This window comes from Squalius cephalus (assembly GCF_949319135.1).
Source record: "Squalius cephalus genome assembly, chromosome: 6".
NCBI classification, from domain to species: Eukaryota; Metazoa; Chordata; class Actinopteri; order Cypriniformes; family Leuciscidae; genus Squalius; species Squalius cephalus.
In genome coordinates, this window is record NC_137127.1 from 6,456,548 (window position 1) to 6,474,014 (window position 17,467).

General features: G+C 36.0%; 1 protein-coding gene across 8 annotated transcripts in view; it reads right to left on the reverse strand.

The window, feature by feature from the left end:
* Positions 1 to 12,973, reverse strand: part of plekha7a (pleckstrin homology domain containing, family A member 7a) — a 95,912-nt gene extending 82,939 nt beyond the window's left edge. For 7 of the 8 annotated variants that reach the window (XM_079875047.1, XM_079875044.1, XM_079875029.1 and 4 more), the window contains exons 1-3: positions 12,785 to 12,973; positions 12,602 to 12,678; positions 12,447 to 12,504 (exon numbers count right to left, since the gene is read on the reverse strand). In XM_079875047.1, the coding sequence (XP_079731173.1) occupies positions 12,447 to 12,504; positions 12,602 to 12,678; positions 12,785 to 12,867 (218 nt within the window). In that variant the 5' untranslated portion in view covers positions 12,868 to 12,973. Of the gene's footprint in view, positions 1 to 3,569; positions 3,712 to 12,446; positions 12,505 to 12,601; positions 12,679 to 12,784 lie in introns of those variants that run through there. The other variant, XM_079875043.1, reaches the window with a different exon arrangement.
* Positions 12,974 to 17,467: the final 4,494 nt, after the last annotated feature.

Below are 17,467 nucleotides of genomic sequence, written 5' to 3' on the forward strand. Positions count from 1 at the left end.
ACAGTAGTAATAGTAGCATTCACTCAACGCAAAATCAACACAGCAACTAAACATCTATAGTTTAGTCAAAAAAGTATGGTGTATCTTACTACTGCCGTCTCAAGAGCATCTATGAACCAGATATTTTATTCCAGATCTCAGCAGACCTTACTATTTTTACACATTATACTACAAGATAGCCTGCAGGGCTTATCCACACTATTACACAAACAGTAATGCTCACAAACTGTACAAGACAGAGAAATATTAGACAGCAATATCAATAGAAGTTATAAATCTGCTTAAAACGGAGATGAAATGTGATTAAATCAAATAGGCCTTGACAACTGTATTAAAACAAGTAATAGATATATTGATTTTCAACTTCATAATCAATGACTGAATTATGACTAAGTTTAATCTCCAAATGTAAATCTGCTTCTTCCCTGTTAATACAATTCTTTAAATAATATCATGAGACAGAGCAAGACTCCTGTTTCAGAATAAAATAAAAGGTAAATATTTGGTGGGCTACTACTCTGTTATACCCAGTATGTGATGCATGTGACAATACTAACTTGTTGGAACTCATATTTTCTTCAGTGCATTCAGAATCCAATATCAGTCTATGTGAGTGTGTGTGTGCAACGGAGTCAACGTTTTTCATAACAGGTATGAAAATGGGCCATGAATCAGTCAATCAGCATCTTTCATTAAAGCTCTATTAACATCCATTACCTCCTTAACAAACAGTCACTGACCTAGTTAATAAAAAACATGGCATTTCAGCGTAATGGAGGGTCCAGTCAAAACATCAAAGGTTCAATTTTAAACTACATATGGATGCACTAAATCAAAGTTTTCACAGACCCGACAAATCTTCATTTCACAGGCCTTGGACTTCACTGAAAAGCTGAAATTGGAATAATCTCTCACTGTGAAAGGTGTCTGTGGGGAAGATTTCTTTCGGTGGGTGATGCAAACAGGCCAAATCACACTTTGGGAAGAAAACACCATTCCTACTGAATCCAGATAAAACAGGCATATGCACTTTGGGATGTAAATTGTACTGTACAAATAAAAGAAAGCATGTCTATCATACTTGAATTGGTCATGGTAATTGATAATAGCAAAAAGTTATGAGTAAACAACCTTTCTTGGAAGTGACTATTACTATTATGACTATTACTATTAATTGACTACTACTAAACTGCTAGAATTCCACATAGCAATCATGAACATTAGCACTTTGTGTCCAAAACCGGTCCTAGATCGCCACTAGCCGCGTTTCCATCACCCTTCAAATTGCGCACATTGAAATTGCGAATTGAAAATACGCCCAATGGAAACACGTCAATTTCGCAAAAACTCCCATTTATGCAAAAAAGTTTTTAAGCTCGCATGAGGTGGTTTTTCAGGCAATTCGAAAAAGAAATATTTCGCTAAACTGCAATGGAAACAGCCTTTGCGCATTTCCAGGTCACCTAGATGACGTGGTATGTTTGGACAGAATACGAGACAGAGTTCTTTATTAAATTCATAAAAGACAGAAGAATTACAGGAATACTGGAATCTAAACCTCAAAGAAATGCCACAATCAAGACCTCGAAGCAGAAATGAGTGAGAAAAACCCATAAACTCCTCATATGTGCCGCTCTCAAGTATAATAAGGGTCTTTCCTTGACATTAATGATTGGATAACATACATGCGTCTCCTTTGATTAATAATAATGGCCAGTGCAGTGGCTGAGATATACATAAACCTACCAACGTCCGTTGCTATGAGTTTTGGAATGACTTATCGCGAGAGGAAAAAATGAAGTGTTAGTCGCATAACATCGGTTAATAGAAATAGTTTTTTGTCGACATTTAGAAGAAGAAAAAATCTGTAATGGAAACGCGCCTACTGTCCTGTAGAGTTTATCTCCGACTTGCCTCAACACCCCTGCCTGGAAGTTTCTAGTATCCCTATAAAGACCCTGATTAGCTGGATCAGGTATGTTTAATTGGGGTTTAATTGGCCCTCCAGGAGCAGGATTGGACACCACTGCTTTACAACATCTCTTACAACTGTTTGGAATAGACCTTGAGGCACATCAACAAAACCTATCAGAGTCTACAAGTATGTAGCATCAATATTTATTAGACTGACCTGAATGTTACTTTTGAAGGAAACTAATTTGCTTGTTAAGTGACCCTGTTTTTGTCATTGCAACTAATAGAAAATGCAACACATAATTAAAAAAACCTCTGTCACCACCTGCTTTTTTCTGATAGCGTGAGGTTTTAAATCCAGTATTTAGCAGTTGTTGACCCACTAAGGCAGGATTTAATGATTCAGAAACAATGAAACAGCCTGGTGCTATCAAAGAGACATCAAACAGCAATAATTATGAATAATTCAAGACGCAGAAAGAACAGAGATCATTTTAGGTTGGATATTCTTCCAATAGTTTGGTCTTCAAAACATCCCTATGCACCGATGACACATCCCACGACAATATTAATGTGCAGTGTGTCAAAGCCCTGCTTTATCAAAGCAAATGTGAAGAAAATGGCCTAAACATGACAACTTCTCGCTGGAATCATGTGAGGCGTCACATCCATGCAAACATCAAGCACCAGCCGGTCTCATTCTGTCCTCATTAACGACTTAAAGAAGCATCTCGGATGAAAACGAGGGCTTGAAGATGATCAGCAAACAAGAAGGGCAGAGTTTTTACAGCACTAATGCTGCATAGCATTTCATCTAATAATAAAAAGTTAGATAAGGCTCTAAGAGATTTGCAAACAGGACATCAAATTACCAAGATCTTTGGCATTAGTTATGAAAGATGAATTGCAACTGATTATCAAAGTCAATTAGCATATTCATTTGTTTGCATTCCTGCAACTGTTGCAGTTTCATTTGACTGAAGCAGTGAATATAATGCATAAAGCTTAGAGAAAACCTCATTAGCACTAGATTAGGGGATTTTTTTAAGAAAAAGGTAATTCGCCACCAAATTGATACCAAAATTAAACAGCTTGAGGCATTCTGATTGGCTGTCAATGCTTTTATTATTCATCAGCTGGAAAACAAATTAAACTGAAATGGATTCCAATTATATCGCTCCTCTGTATCGTTATAGTTATGGTGTGGACTTCTCTATTATCATATACGTATATGATTATTAAAACTTTAAAATATATTTTTAGTTATATACATAGTACTATGTAACATAGTTTCAGTTGTCATAGCTAACATCCCATTCAAAAATGGTATTTAGCTGTTATATCCAAACAAAACAAGGCATTTATCAATATTCACTTATCTGTATGCACCTGTGGCCAGTCATTTATCTCAATAACATTTATTGAATGGTGTCCAATCCTGTTTGCCTCTTTAAATAGTAACTCTAGACAGAATCAGCAGTCTGCAGCACAGCACGTTCACTTCACTAGCACACTAGTAAACACTCCAAGAACAGCGTTGGTTAATACAACTTTTTGTTTGCTTTATATTTTTGTGAATGAGAAACTATATTTTTAACTGATGTACAGGGATGCCAAACTGCACCACATCCTCTAAACAGATCAGAGACATGTACCTGTCTATTGTGAAGATGACCCTGTCCGTCTCTGGCCGTGCAACCTTGTGTCTGACCAGCACCTTCTCATGACCAGAGTCCCCTTCACGACCACAGCAGTTCCCCATTCCCGACCTCGTCTCTGTCCGAATATCTCCTGTCTCTGCCTGTCCAAGTCTGCCAGGGACGGACACACGATCTGATGCTGCACTGAGATGCCAATGCTAATGTTTGCAGTGAGGGCGCTAGGGGTTCAGGGAGCCAACGCCTCCGGTTTTCACAAAGCATGCCTTTAGCTAGCCTAATCTGCCTCTCAATTTCTCCTTTGTCCCGCCACCTCCAGCTAGTGTTCTGTCCTGCAGAACCCACTGAGTCAGAGCCACTGATATCCATCACAAGAGAACACTGTTCCATAAGCATTCCCACAGTGAGACATCACAAACCATATAAAATAAGTGCTTAACAAGAGATATCAGGGCTCGACAATAAGGACTGCCCGATGGCCCTCAGACAGCGCGCAAATACTGAAGCGAATTCACTTTCACGTCTTTTTTTGCTTGAGCAGACGTATTCACAGTAAATCATGTCAAAATGTCCATATTGGCAGGTATCCTCATAAACATAGTCTGTTATGTCTTAAGTAAATGTAAGCAGTTGAGAAATAAAACGCATGTGTAACAGTACATTGGATCCGTGCAGCTCTTAAAGTGACAGCAGCCTAATAAACCTGCAGCTGTCTGTGTTTTTAAAGGAACACGCCGACTTTTTGGGACTTTAGCTTATTCACCGTATCCCCCAGAGTTAGATAAGTCCATACATACCCTTCTCATCTCCGTGCGTGCTGTAACTCTGTCTGACCGAACTCTCTGCTCCTCACCACGGGGCTTCTCAGGTGCTGAGAGCAAATCACTCCGCCCAAGTAGCAGTGCTTCGCCTTCTGAGAATATAGTTCCCAGTATGTATACGGTTAGAAGACGGCTGTGTCTCATGTGACCTTGTTATTTGTACACGCTGTGACTATACAAATCACTACATGTAACTAGGAAAATGTTGGCGTTATTTTGTCACTTATTGGGAGCAGTATGCTAGCTGGAGCCATTTACCTCCAGTCTTTGTGCTAAGCTATGCTAGCGTATGCTAGCTATGCAGACAGAGTTACGGCACGCACGGAGATGAGAAGGCTATGTATGGACTTATCTAACTCTGGGGGATACGGTAAATAAGATAAAGTCCCAAAATGTCGGCGTGTTCCTTTAATGTTAATCAAACAAGAGAAAGAAAAAAACTCACTCACTGCTCTTGACTAAACAACTTTTGTAACTTTAATATGGATTAATCTATATTTAATTTATACAGTGAAGGCTATATGCAGTGTTATTTTACATTCGATTATTTAATTTCTCTACCTGAAAATTACTGTTAGACATACCTGAAAAGCACTGTTTATTTTATTTGTATGTTTGATCTATTGTATTTATTTGTGCTATTGCTCGTAATTTGATTGTTCTTATTTTATTACTGACAGTTTACTTGTCTTAAAAAATATTTAAAATTTATTTTAATTAAGCTAGTAGTTTTTGGTGTCATAAAATTATTTATTAAGGTTATGGGTCAAAAACAACGAAAACAATAGCCTATTTTATTTTATTTATTTATTTATTTTAATTTTGGCAGGTCAAGTAAAAAAAAAAAAAAAGCCCTGGATATGCTCTGACCTTGAAAAGAAATACTCTATTAAGATAATTTTTTTTTTATTATTATTTAATTATTATATAATTAATATTATTTAATTACTTTTTTTTTTTTACTGTATGTCATAATATACTGCCAAAAGAGAGCATTTGAGGGTTTTCAACTCAGAAATCCCCTCCTGTGGTCTGTAAGATATAGATTCAGGTAAAAGAGTGCAGTTTGTGAGCCTGATCTTCTGGAGAAGGGGACCTGATAGCTTTAGGTGGAGTGTCCTCTACCAGCATCAGATATGGGACAAGGTTGAACAGATGGGGAAAAAAATCCTCAAATCAGACCCTCTCTTTCTCTCTGTAGGTCATTTTAATTGACTTGTCTTGCACAGCTATGATAGCAGCAAAAATGACAATGCAATCAGTGAGTCTGGGGGCATTTCTGACAGTATCTTCAATCACTAACAAGCTAGAGTGATGATGGATATTTAGCTCTGCCCGAGAAAAAAGCTTCCTCTGCAATTATGAGTCATCAACTTTTTGTGGTGTGATTGTTTGGATGTCCAGCATTTTCATCTGCTGTTTAAAGTTTGTATGCCTCATGAATTTAAACTAGTATCTACTTACAAAAATGTAATACATGTATGCATGAACATTATCAATATGTAATTATGTTTGAAGTATCTTTACTCAACTTTTCCCCCGGCTGTCTAAAGTTTTAATGCCGAATGAATTTAATATTTATTCTTAAAATATGTACATCAGATCTTACCAGATATAATGATCTGATATCAAAAGATGGTAGACAGCAGGCAGACTTTTGCTAGTTTGTGAGTTGAAAGAAAAAGCACAAAATGTTTTTTAAAAGTTTTTAAAAGGAATCTCTTCTGCTCACCAAGGCTGCACTAATTTGATCAAAATACAGTAAAAACAGAATTTTCAGCATCATTACTCCAGTCTTCAGTGTCACATGATCCTTCAGAAATCATTTTAATATGAGGATTTGCTGCTCAAGAAACATTTCTGATTATTATCAATATTAAAAACAAGTTGTGCTGCTTAATATCTTTGCGAAAACTGTGATAATTTTTTTTTAGGATCCTTTGATGAATATAAAGAACAGTATTATTTGAAATAGAAATGGTTTGTAGCATTATATTGTAAATGTCTTTACTGTCACTTTTGATTAATTGAATGCATCCTTGCTGAATAAAAGTATTAATTTCTTTAGATAGCCTGAGAATCATGTGTTTGCACTCTGAGAAATAGCTTGTTATAGCTGTTTGTGAACCACAAGTTGTCATAGTAATAGAACTAAAGCTGCAGTTTGGTTTCTGAAAGATGTTTTAGAAATAAACAGCAACTGAATTGCCTATTTTCTATAAAACCACTGAATACTCATTGTCTCCCAATATCCACATTTCAGTGCTCGCAGTCTCAAAATTTCCTTCATGGAAGTCAAATGACTTCATGTCAAACAAGTGATAAAAAACACTAGGTTCACATGGACTTAACGATGTAAGAATATTAATAAAACAAAAGAAGTAGCTCTCACACTCCCTCGGTGATGGCGATGTAAGTCAAGTGTAACAGTAAAGACAGGATCTGAGAATCAAGTTACAAAGACAATGTGCTCAGTGGATTTCTCCCACTCTCACAGCCTGGAGGGCACATTAATATGTAATAGCTCAGGAAAGCTCACTCATTTTTAATCATAAAGAGATTCATAAATATGAACCACACTGAGCTGCTTGGCTCACACCATCCTTAAGGCCGAAAAAAACATCCTAGTTTCATATCCTAAGGGTCTGAGCTGTGCATGATTAATCATTTAGTTGCTATGGAACTTGAAATCAAACACAAACCGTTCATAAAAAAAAAAAAATGATAAGATAAACCAAGTGTTTGTGATAAGCATGAACTCCATTCATTGGATATGCTTCTGCATTTGAGCTGTGATTTCATCACCTTATCTTTATCAAGACCTGTTGAAAACCCAAAATGTGACTCAGCGTACGTTGTATTCTTCTGAAGTCACAGGGAAAGCCGGATTCTCATATCCACCCCCTGCTGACTGTTGGGATAACTACAGTCTGGCTATCATCCTCAGACAGTTCACAAACAACATGAGGTGCATTGCACACCGAACAGCTGTTTGGCAGAATATCTTGCCAGATTCATAGCATCGAAGATATTTTAAGAGTTTATTTAAAGGATAAAAACCTCAATTTAATCTGTTCATCTTGTAAAGCGATCGCGTCTCTTCAGAAAAATATGGGACGAAACTGCTCAATTCATATATATTAGTTTCACAATATCTTTATGGACTTTTTGAAGCGTCAAAGTGGTAGTTGTAAATGGAGTGACAGAAAACTCTCAGATTTCATCATAAAGATCTTCATTTGTGTTCTGAAGATGAACGAAAGTCTTATGGGTTTGGAACGACATGAGGGTGAGTAATTAATGACAGAATTTGGAAAATGGGGAAATAATAAGGCACATTCCTAATCATTTTTGCATTGGAGAGAAGAAAAGAGTGCAGATAATGATCATCAGAGAAAGCAGGACTATCTTGTTTTACTTAACATTAGCAAGCTGATGTAATGGATCAGCGTAAACCAACACCAAGTGGGCCAAAAAAAATGTATTAAATGCAAAGTAAACAGATTTACAGTAAAGGTTCATGTAGCAGCAATACGGTATTTTAAGAGGATTTTCAATTAATACAGTTCGATACTGTATTGTATGAGGTTCAGGTAAAAAATGAAAGATAGAAGGAAGAGAAAGTATACAACCATTCAAAAGTCTGGTGTCAGGTGTCAAAATTTGTACTTTTATTCAGATCAAAAGTGACAGTAAAGACATTCATAAAGTTAGAAATAAAAATGGTATTCTTTTCAACTTTCTATTCATCAATGAACTTTAATTTTACCCCAAACTTTATATGTGTTTCCCATACATTGATTTATCTGTGGCGGCCCATCACGATATCAACATCGACCGCCACAAATAGATTTCAGAGCTTCCTATTCATTAACTAGACTGACTGAAAATATATTTAAACTTCTCATAATAACTCTTAAGTCTTGTTTTGCGCCATTGCTGTCAAACAAACTCAAATCAAAAGTGCGTTAAAGTTCAATCCATTGACTTTGTTCAATTTGCACACTGAATATGGGTTGGAGCTCTTAATTTCAAACTCTTTATTCTACAAATGTGTCCTTACATGTACTTACAGTGTACTTACCTCAGAGAATAATATAAGGTAACTACATCATGGGTAAAGGTTAGGTTTAGAGGTAGGTTCAGGGTTAGTTCCTAGTTATTACACAGTTATTGTAATTACTGTAATAAGTGCATCTTATGTACATCTGGCAGTTCTACCAGGTGTCTGAAAAGGACATTAAATTTGCAATGTTTCACAATGACAGCAACCCTAACAGCAGTGCATTTCTTCCCTTCACAGAGGCGTGTTTTCATTCCTCCCTAAAAGCCCAAACTTAATGTCCAAATCAGGACATGCTCGATAATAAAAATAGTTGTTACTTGTAAATCTCAAAGTAGTTTAGGATGCGGCCTATATTCTGTCAGTCATGCAATATCACAGCTTTACACGCATCCGGGAAACTGGTTTCCCCAAGGAGAGCAACAACACTGGATTAATAGCAGCAGTGACAACGCACAATATGTGTTAGATGTGCTTCATCACACACTCCTACGGTGGATCCTCTATCATATCATATCTCCCTCTAAAGATCATTCTTCAGCTTCTCCTTCTCTAGAGCTGGGAATGGAAAGGCCAGGACAACAATAATGGGAAGGTGGATCATCTGACTGTCACAATACAGGCTAAATCTATACGTCAAATCCTGAGTCAACACAGCATTCCCTCACAGAGAATGCAGCTCACTTTCAGCAACTTATCAAAGTTAATTATTTACTTGATCCACAGGATCCCAAGTTTATTTCCTCTTTATTGCACAGGATTTACTGTTGCATGATGGGACACTCCTACTAGTGGGCTGCAAAACTTTACAGACTGTTTTAAAAGCAGCTTCAGAGTAACTGAATCAGTGATTCAAAAAAATGTTGCTACCTTAAATTTTTAAGTACAATCAACTTGGATGTTCAAGTCATTTCAACTTAAATTGCATTAAACTGACTTTGAAAAATGAGTTGATTCTTGTATAACATAAAATAAAGTTGAAAATTGCTTGGCTTATTAGTTAAAGCAATGTAAAAAACATATGTTGTCATAACTTATTGATCATATATATTTTTACAGTGTATGAGACTTCAAATTCTGCTGTAAAAAGACAATAACGTCATCATTCAGTTCAAGTCAGGTCAGTTCAGTTCAATAAATGTCTAAGGTTCATCGATTACCACTTGTAGTGTGATTAGAGAACAGAGAATGAATGAGAATGAAACTAAGATACATGTGGATTGCAATAAAGGTGTGAGTTTTCAGGGCAACATTTTAAACCGTGCAATATCTGCTAGTCTGCGTTACTGAAAACGCCCACATTGGCACATGTCCTCATAGGCAGAAACGTCAACTTTCACTGAAAATGAATTCCAGTCACTTTGTCAATGCAAATTGCTGTATGTCTGATAACATCTTTTCAGCGGGTCTCTGTCCGCTTGTTTGGGTTCAGACGGCACTTATTCAAATGAACCGCACTAACAGAGCAATCACACCAGGGTTCGTTTTAATTCAACCAAACATGCCAAGTGTGAACACAACAGAATGCAAGTGTGAACGGCCAAAATGCATAACAAGTTTTCTGTTTGTAGTTGAAAACGGTCTCAATTCTCTTCCATGGACCTGATTCACACACTTCAATGCTTGATAGATTCATTTCCAGTTAAGAAATACTAGCACAAACAGATTCTGGCCTTAGTTTGGAAAGCTGGGTTCAGGCTGTGGGACTAGGAGATATGACTGCCAGAAACTCTTTTTTTTTTCAATCACACCAAAGTTTTTCAATCAATCAATTCCAATCCACATCTATCTTAGTGTCAGTCTACTGTAGTGTCACTGTATCCTGTTTATCTTTAATCAAACAGGCTCCACCCACGCTATATCCTCAAACAGACTGGCGTCATGTGATGCGTTTTGGATTTGTCAGCAAATACAGTTCTGCAAGCTGACTGTCTTTTTCTCTGTCATACTCGAGATTCAGCTCTGACTGTAAATATAAGAACATTATCTTTGTCCTGATCAACCACCTGCAGCTTAATACCAAATTCATCCCCAAATCAGCGCTTTATGAGGGAAAATCTAGATAGCCTGACAGTCACTCCCATTAGGTTTATTCAGAGTTTCTATTCTTCTATTAATTCTTAGGCCATGAGGCAACTCTGAAGACATGAAAAATCCCTGGAAGAGATTGAGACTCAAATGTAGAGCACTATATGCCAGATAGGGGATTAAACACACCTCACACAGATCCGATAGGAGATGAGGCCTCTATACCAGTGCAAACATCATGAAGCAGAGCAAGACTAGCACAAAACAGATTTTAGAGGATTTTTCGAGACGCACTTGCACTTGAATATGGCTAATGCTGACATTTCGCTAATGTGATCGCACCTGCAAACCTATTGAAGTCCAGCAAACACACGCCTGCATGTGAACCATTGCCACAAAGGCCTTCAAACATGCAATCCCAGCTAACAGGGAACGTTAATGGTTAATGGTGCGTTCAAGTGCTCCTTGGAAGTTTTTTTATTAATTTATGAAGCACTGTAAACTTTATCGTTACATGTTATATTGTTATTACAATGCTATCATAGTTTGTGCAGGGAATAAGCTTATTTCGTTGAAAATGAAAAAAAGTCTGATAATGTAAATCCAATGCTATACTTATAAGTATTGTGGTATTCCACCATGTTTCTCACAGACTCATAAAAATCCCGAGCTTCACACTCATATTTACGACTTTGTGGTGGCGTTCATGTGCGTTCAACTCATAAATACAATCCTTTCGACATGACTTGAACGCACCATGGCAAGGTTCTCTCAAAGTTATGAACAAACATTCTATCAGTAATATTAACAAAAGTTATAGTTTTTAATAATGTTCTCAAAACGCTAGCACAAAAACATTATTTATACATCTTTCATGAAAAGTTATTTTCTGAAATGTTTTAGTTAGGCGTTCGTCTAACATTTTTAAAATGTTACTACTTCAGTGACTAAAGTAACGGTCCCGTAACGTTTGCAAAATTATCAAATTGAATGTTCCATTAACATTTGCATTACCCAGAATTTTGTTGAAAACATTAAAACAAATCTGAATGGAACTTTCAGAAATAACATTTTCAAAATTTAATAGGAACGTTAGCAAAACCTTCTTAGAACATATTTTTGTTAAGTGAGGGTGAACGTGATTTCACCGACCGTGAGGGTGAACGTGATTTCACCAAGTACCACATGTTCCTGGACCAACATCTTTGTTGATCCTGGAACAACTTTCCAATCAACCAATCAGATTTGAGGGACAAGTTTACAGTTTATGAAGTTTAGGCTTAGAACCAGGGTGAGGTGCCTTCAACATCAGTGTTATTCACCTATCATTTCCCTCTGATTTTAGGGAAAAGTTATGGGTAGGGTTAGGTTTAGGGGTAAGGATAGGGTAAGGACAACATTTTAGGACAGGAATGTTATTCCAGGATCAACAAAATATGTTGATCCAGGAACATGTCTTACTTGGCAAAATCACGGTGACCGTTAAGGGAGGTAATAAGATAAAAACCAAATAAAGTTTCTTTATATTCATAAAGTATGTAGCTGGCAAAATCGTAACTCAAGATATTTTTGAGCATTTCCCTTACTGTAATTTTCAACACCTGCTCTAACTGTGTGTATTCTTTAAAAGACTCTATAGTATTTTGGTAACTTGGTTTTGAGTCCCAGCCAACATGAGAGACTTGAACTGAAACCTCAAAGGTGTGTACTGTACACTGTAGCAGCTACACCTGTTCTGACCAGCAGACTTTGTACTCGAATGCCTGTCTGCAAAGACAATACCTGTGTGTAGCTTACCGTTGATGTCTCTCGTGCACAATTCTTAATATACATTTTCCCCTGATCAGGTGTGAGACCAAGCCCAGTCATATCTGACCCACTTATGACCTGCATAAAACCTGTAATTCACCTGACGCACCACATGATCGCATCAAGGTATAATTACAATAAACATCTACTTACTCAATAAAGAAACTCGCTCCTTCCTTCGTGAAACCTTCCTCCCAACCTGAGGGTAGATCTAAGATGCAAGAAAAACAGAACGTTTGCGAAACTTTTAGCGTTCTGTTTTCTACGCATATATAACACTGGGATCTATACAGCATGAATGCACTGACCGGATCGGATCATGTGTCCAGAATTGACAGGTTCTCCAGTGCGAGGATGAATCCAAGTGGTGGTGCGCGACTCATCGCTGGCAGGAAAACAAACCACCTGTTAGCGAGGCAATAGGCTGGAAAACACTCGAACGCTATGGGAAAGACATTCTTTCTAATGCAATAGTAAACATGTATCCTCACTCAGTGAAAAAGACCCTGCCGTCCCTGCACACCCCATAAGACCAGTTCTCAGGTAAGGTGTCCCGCCGGAGCGGCGCCGCCATTATTCCCGTGTAAAGTCCCTTCTACCTCTCATTCTCTCATTCCCTCATTCCCTCCGTCTCTCAGTCCTCCTCCAGCGATCAGCGCTCGGGCAAAGGCGATTAAAGGGGAGGGCTAACTTTGCACTTGGCTTTCGGTGAGCAAGCTTGGCCGACAAAAAAAACATTAATTCCTTACAGTAAAGACTATCGTCCTAAAACATAGAGATAATCATTGCTTCACGCTCTTGAGATAACATACAATATTTTTTGTTCCTCTTTATTTTATTCCGAAGACAAATGTACCGGAAATGCTTCTTTTTTTAATCCCTCGCAACCAGAAGATAATGAAAATAAATAATAATAATAATAATAATAATGATACAAAAAAATAAATAAAATGATGCTATAGTTAAATAATTGTGATGGTCTCTTTAACACATTCAGTTGACTATTAATGTAACTTTACACACACACACACACACAAAAAAAAAAAAAGTAAACTCAAAACAAATAGCTTTACACACAAAATAATTATGTTTGGTTACACATTATAGCTAGTTTAACATTTTTTTGGGAAGGGTAGAAAACATATTGCCAATGTAATATGCCTATATGTCCACCACATATGGACCTTTTTACAGTCTATGATATGGATTAGATCAGTTAAATAAAAAAACACAATACATTTGATCAGACTGGTCAAAGAAGCATTTTTTTTTTTCTTTCTTCATGATCTTCACCTTGGACATGTATAATTACCAGTGATATGAAAACCTACAAGTAAGATGATTTACAGTGCAATGCATAAGTGAATACACCCATGCTAAAGTTGACTAAAAAGAGGAATAAAAAATCATATTTTGGAAATTGAACTTAATGCCTTAATTTAAAAAATTAGGAAAAATCCAACCTTTAAGGACACCAATTTTCTTTGTGAATGAATAATGTATCGTAAATAAATAAATGTTCTTCCTTAAAATACATGGTGCATAAGTTAGTACACCCCTATGTTAAATTCCCATAGAGGCAGGCAGATTTTTATTTTTAAGTATTTTTTAAAAAAAATTTTTAGGATACTATGCATCCTGATAAAGTTCCCTTGGCATTAAAATAGCCCCACATCATCACATAGCCTTCACCATACCTAGAGATTGGCATGGAGTACTTTCCATAAGATCATCTCTCAATGCAAATCAAACTAGCTATTAGGCTAACTGAAATAAAACCATGCCAATCTCTAGGTATGGTGAAGGCTATGTGGTGATGTGGGGCTATTTTATTTCCAAAGGCCAAGGGAACTTTATCAGGATGCATAGTATCCTAAAAAAATTTTTTTAAAAAATACTTAAAAATAAAAATCTGCCTGCCTCTATGGGAATTTAACATAGGGGTGTACTCACTTATGCACCATGTATTTTAAGGAAGAACATTTATTTATTTACGATACATTATTCATTCACAAAGAAAGTTGGTGTCCTTAAAGGTTGGATTTTTCCTAATTTTTTAAATTAAGGCATTAAGTTCAATTTCCAAAATATGATTTTTTATTCCTCTTTTTAGTCAACTTTAGCATGGGTGTATTCACTTATGCATAGCACTGTATAAGGTCTATACATAAAACTCTGCTCAGATTTTCGATATGGTCGTATTGTGACACCTACAGTAGAGGCGTGTGAGTATAAAACAAAAGTTACTACTGATGCCATTTCTGTTAGCCAGCATTAATTCAATTCTCATAAAGTCTCATTAATACTCATCATGATTATATTATTCCCAGGGTGGAAATTATATTAGCTATGTAGGCTATAACATTTTATTCATTTGAATTATATAGAATTTAAAAGTTATTTTAAATGATAAATTATTAACATATAATTTAATAACAACTCAATTATATATAATTTGGTTGTATTAAACTGTGCAACTTGAAGGCCTACCTAATATGGGACATATTTTGCATTTCAGACTTATGTGACATATTGCAATGTGTAGCCAAAACATTTAATCCACACCCAATACCATTTTAAAAACCCCAGGATGTGTCCGAATCAAATCAAAAGAGAAAATGCAGATAACACATTCATAAAATAAATGATAGACATATTAGTGCTCTTAGTGTAAGTCATCTGAGACAAGCTTTAGCATAATGTGAGACACTTAAAACCTTGATTCAAATAGTAAAATCTTAGTAAAAGTTAGTAATTCTCTTGGTTGTGGATGGATGAAACATGGATAATTAAAAATCATAAGACAAATAATACAATATGATAGTTTTTATGCATTTATTAAAAATACATTAAGCAACTATTATGCCTCTGTTATTTTATGTATGTTATGTTATGTAAAAAGAGTTATCATTGAGACCACTGTAGTGACCACTGTAACATAGAGATAACCACAGTCAGAATTCCTGACTGTTCTCTAGTTCATTTTTCTAGTTCATAGTTTTTCATTAAAACATAAATGATGTAAAAAAAATAAAAGAAAACAGATGTTATATCATGTACGCAGAGATATGTAGATGGCAACAGAATATGGTCAATGGCGCCATCTTGTGGTGATTGTCATGCAATACACACAGCCAACAGTTGAGAAATTAACAATAATAATCTTTGAAATCAATGTTTTATGCTGTGATTATGTATGTGTGCACGTGTTCCTGTAACAGTCTGTGTGAACAGAGAGATGCTGTTGCCAAATTAGATTTTTTGCAGTCTTTCTATTCTACACAATTATATAATTTATTCAATGGCAAAATAACATATTTTTGCAATTCGTTTTATATTTGAATGGCAGTCTGATTTCACTGCTAGGCTGTAAAATGAAGAAGATAGTAAATAAGTAATTGATGAAAATGAACATAATTACACACGCATTTCATAAAATGCATTTATTTTATTTTATTAAAGCTTCCAACTAAAGGTGAATGCTATACTGTACTGCCCTACAAAGCAAAAAGGCAGTAACTATGCAGAGTGCAGAACTGAGAAAAATGACTTTAAAGTTATTCGGTCATCCAGCCTAAGTAGTTGTAGGTAGATTATTGGACATGTGGCTGTTTTGTTACTTTATATTAGCTTATTCTTTGTATATATCAATCCTCATATTTAATTTGATATTTTACCCCTATTTTGCAGTTACTGTATTCTTGCTTTGTAAATTTGCTTTGTATTACTTACCAAAAACGTGGCACAATACCAAGGAAAAAGGCAGTAACTACAGATTCTCCAAAAGCTATTACCATTTTTTTCCAAAACGACACACATTTGAGATAAGATGTTTTGTCACATAACAAAGGATGCCTTGAATGTCATGAAAATGATAATAACTCATTTTTGACCAAAAATGCAGTTACTGCCTTTTTGCTTTGTAGGGCAGTGTAGCTATATAAGTTTAAGGTCAGTAAAAAAAAAAAAAAAGTTACTTTTAGTTATACTTTTATTCAGAAAGGACGCACAAAACCAATCAAAAATGACGGCGAAGACTTTTATAATATTATAAAAGATTATTGTTTCAAATAAATGCTGTTCTATTGAACTTTCTATTCAGCAAAGAATCCTTAAAAAACTATCACAGGTTCCACAAAAATACTAAGCAGCACATTAAACATTAAATTAAAAAATACAAATCTCACTGCCCCAAAGTTTTGAACGGACTAAATACACAAAAACACGCTTGTTTCACTATATTAGTGAGGACACTAATTTTATATCAGGTTAAAGGGATAGTTCACCCAAAAATGAAAATTCTGTCATCATTTACTCTCCCTCAAGTTGTTCCAAACCTGTATGATTTCCTTTCTTCTGCTGAACACAAAAGAAGATATTTTAAAGAAGGTTGGTAATTAAACAGTTGCTGGTCCCCATTGACATCCATAGTATTTTTTTTCCTACTATGGAAGTCAATGGGGTCCATCAGTCGTTTGGTTACCGACTTTCTTCAAAATATCTTCTTTTGTGTTCAGCAGAAGAAAGAAAGTCATACAGGTTTGGAACAACTTGGGGGAGAGTAAATGATGACACAATTTTCATTTTTGGGTGAACTATCCCTTTAATATTATTTTCTCTGGCCTAATCCAAGCCCTGCCCCTAAACACCCATCACAGAAACACTAGATTTAAATACAACCATGTTTCGGTGATTTATAAACCCTTTTAACTAGTTAGGACCAGTAAAATGTCACTAGTCGGTTGTTATAATATTTCACTATATAAGTGAGGACATTTGACCCTCACAAGTATAGCCAAACCTGTACACACACACACACACACATTGGGTTTCCATGTTTTATGGGGACTTTCCATAGTAATAATGTTTTTTTTACTGTACAAACTGTATATTCTATCCCCTAACCTGTTAGATTTCTCTATATTTGGCTGAGCAGTCGTTTGGGTGGCTCGCCAATGTATTAGATTTAGCCAATTCATAAAATAAGTTCTTGTGGGGAGAATCATTTATTGAAGGTAGTAGTGTAGCAGTTCTTCAGCAGCGATGTTAGTGTGTCGGCCTTCAAAGAATCTTAACCCAAAGTTCTGTCTTGACATGAAGACAAAAGAGCTACATGCAATAGAAAAATGTTAGGACCTCCCACAGGAGATTGATCTACACTGCAATCTACTCTG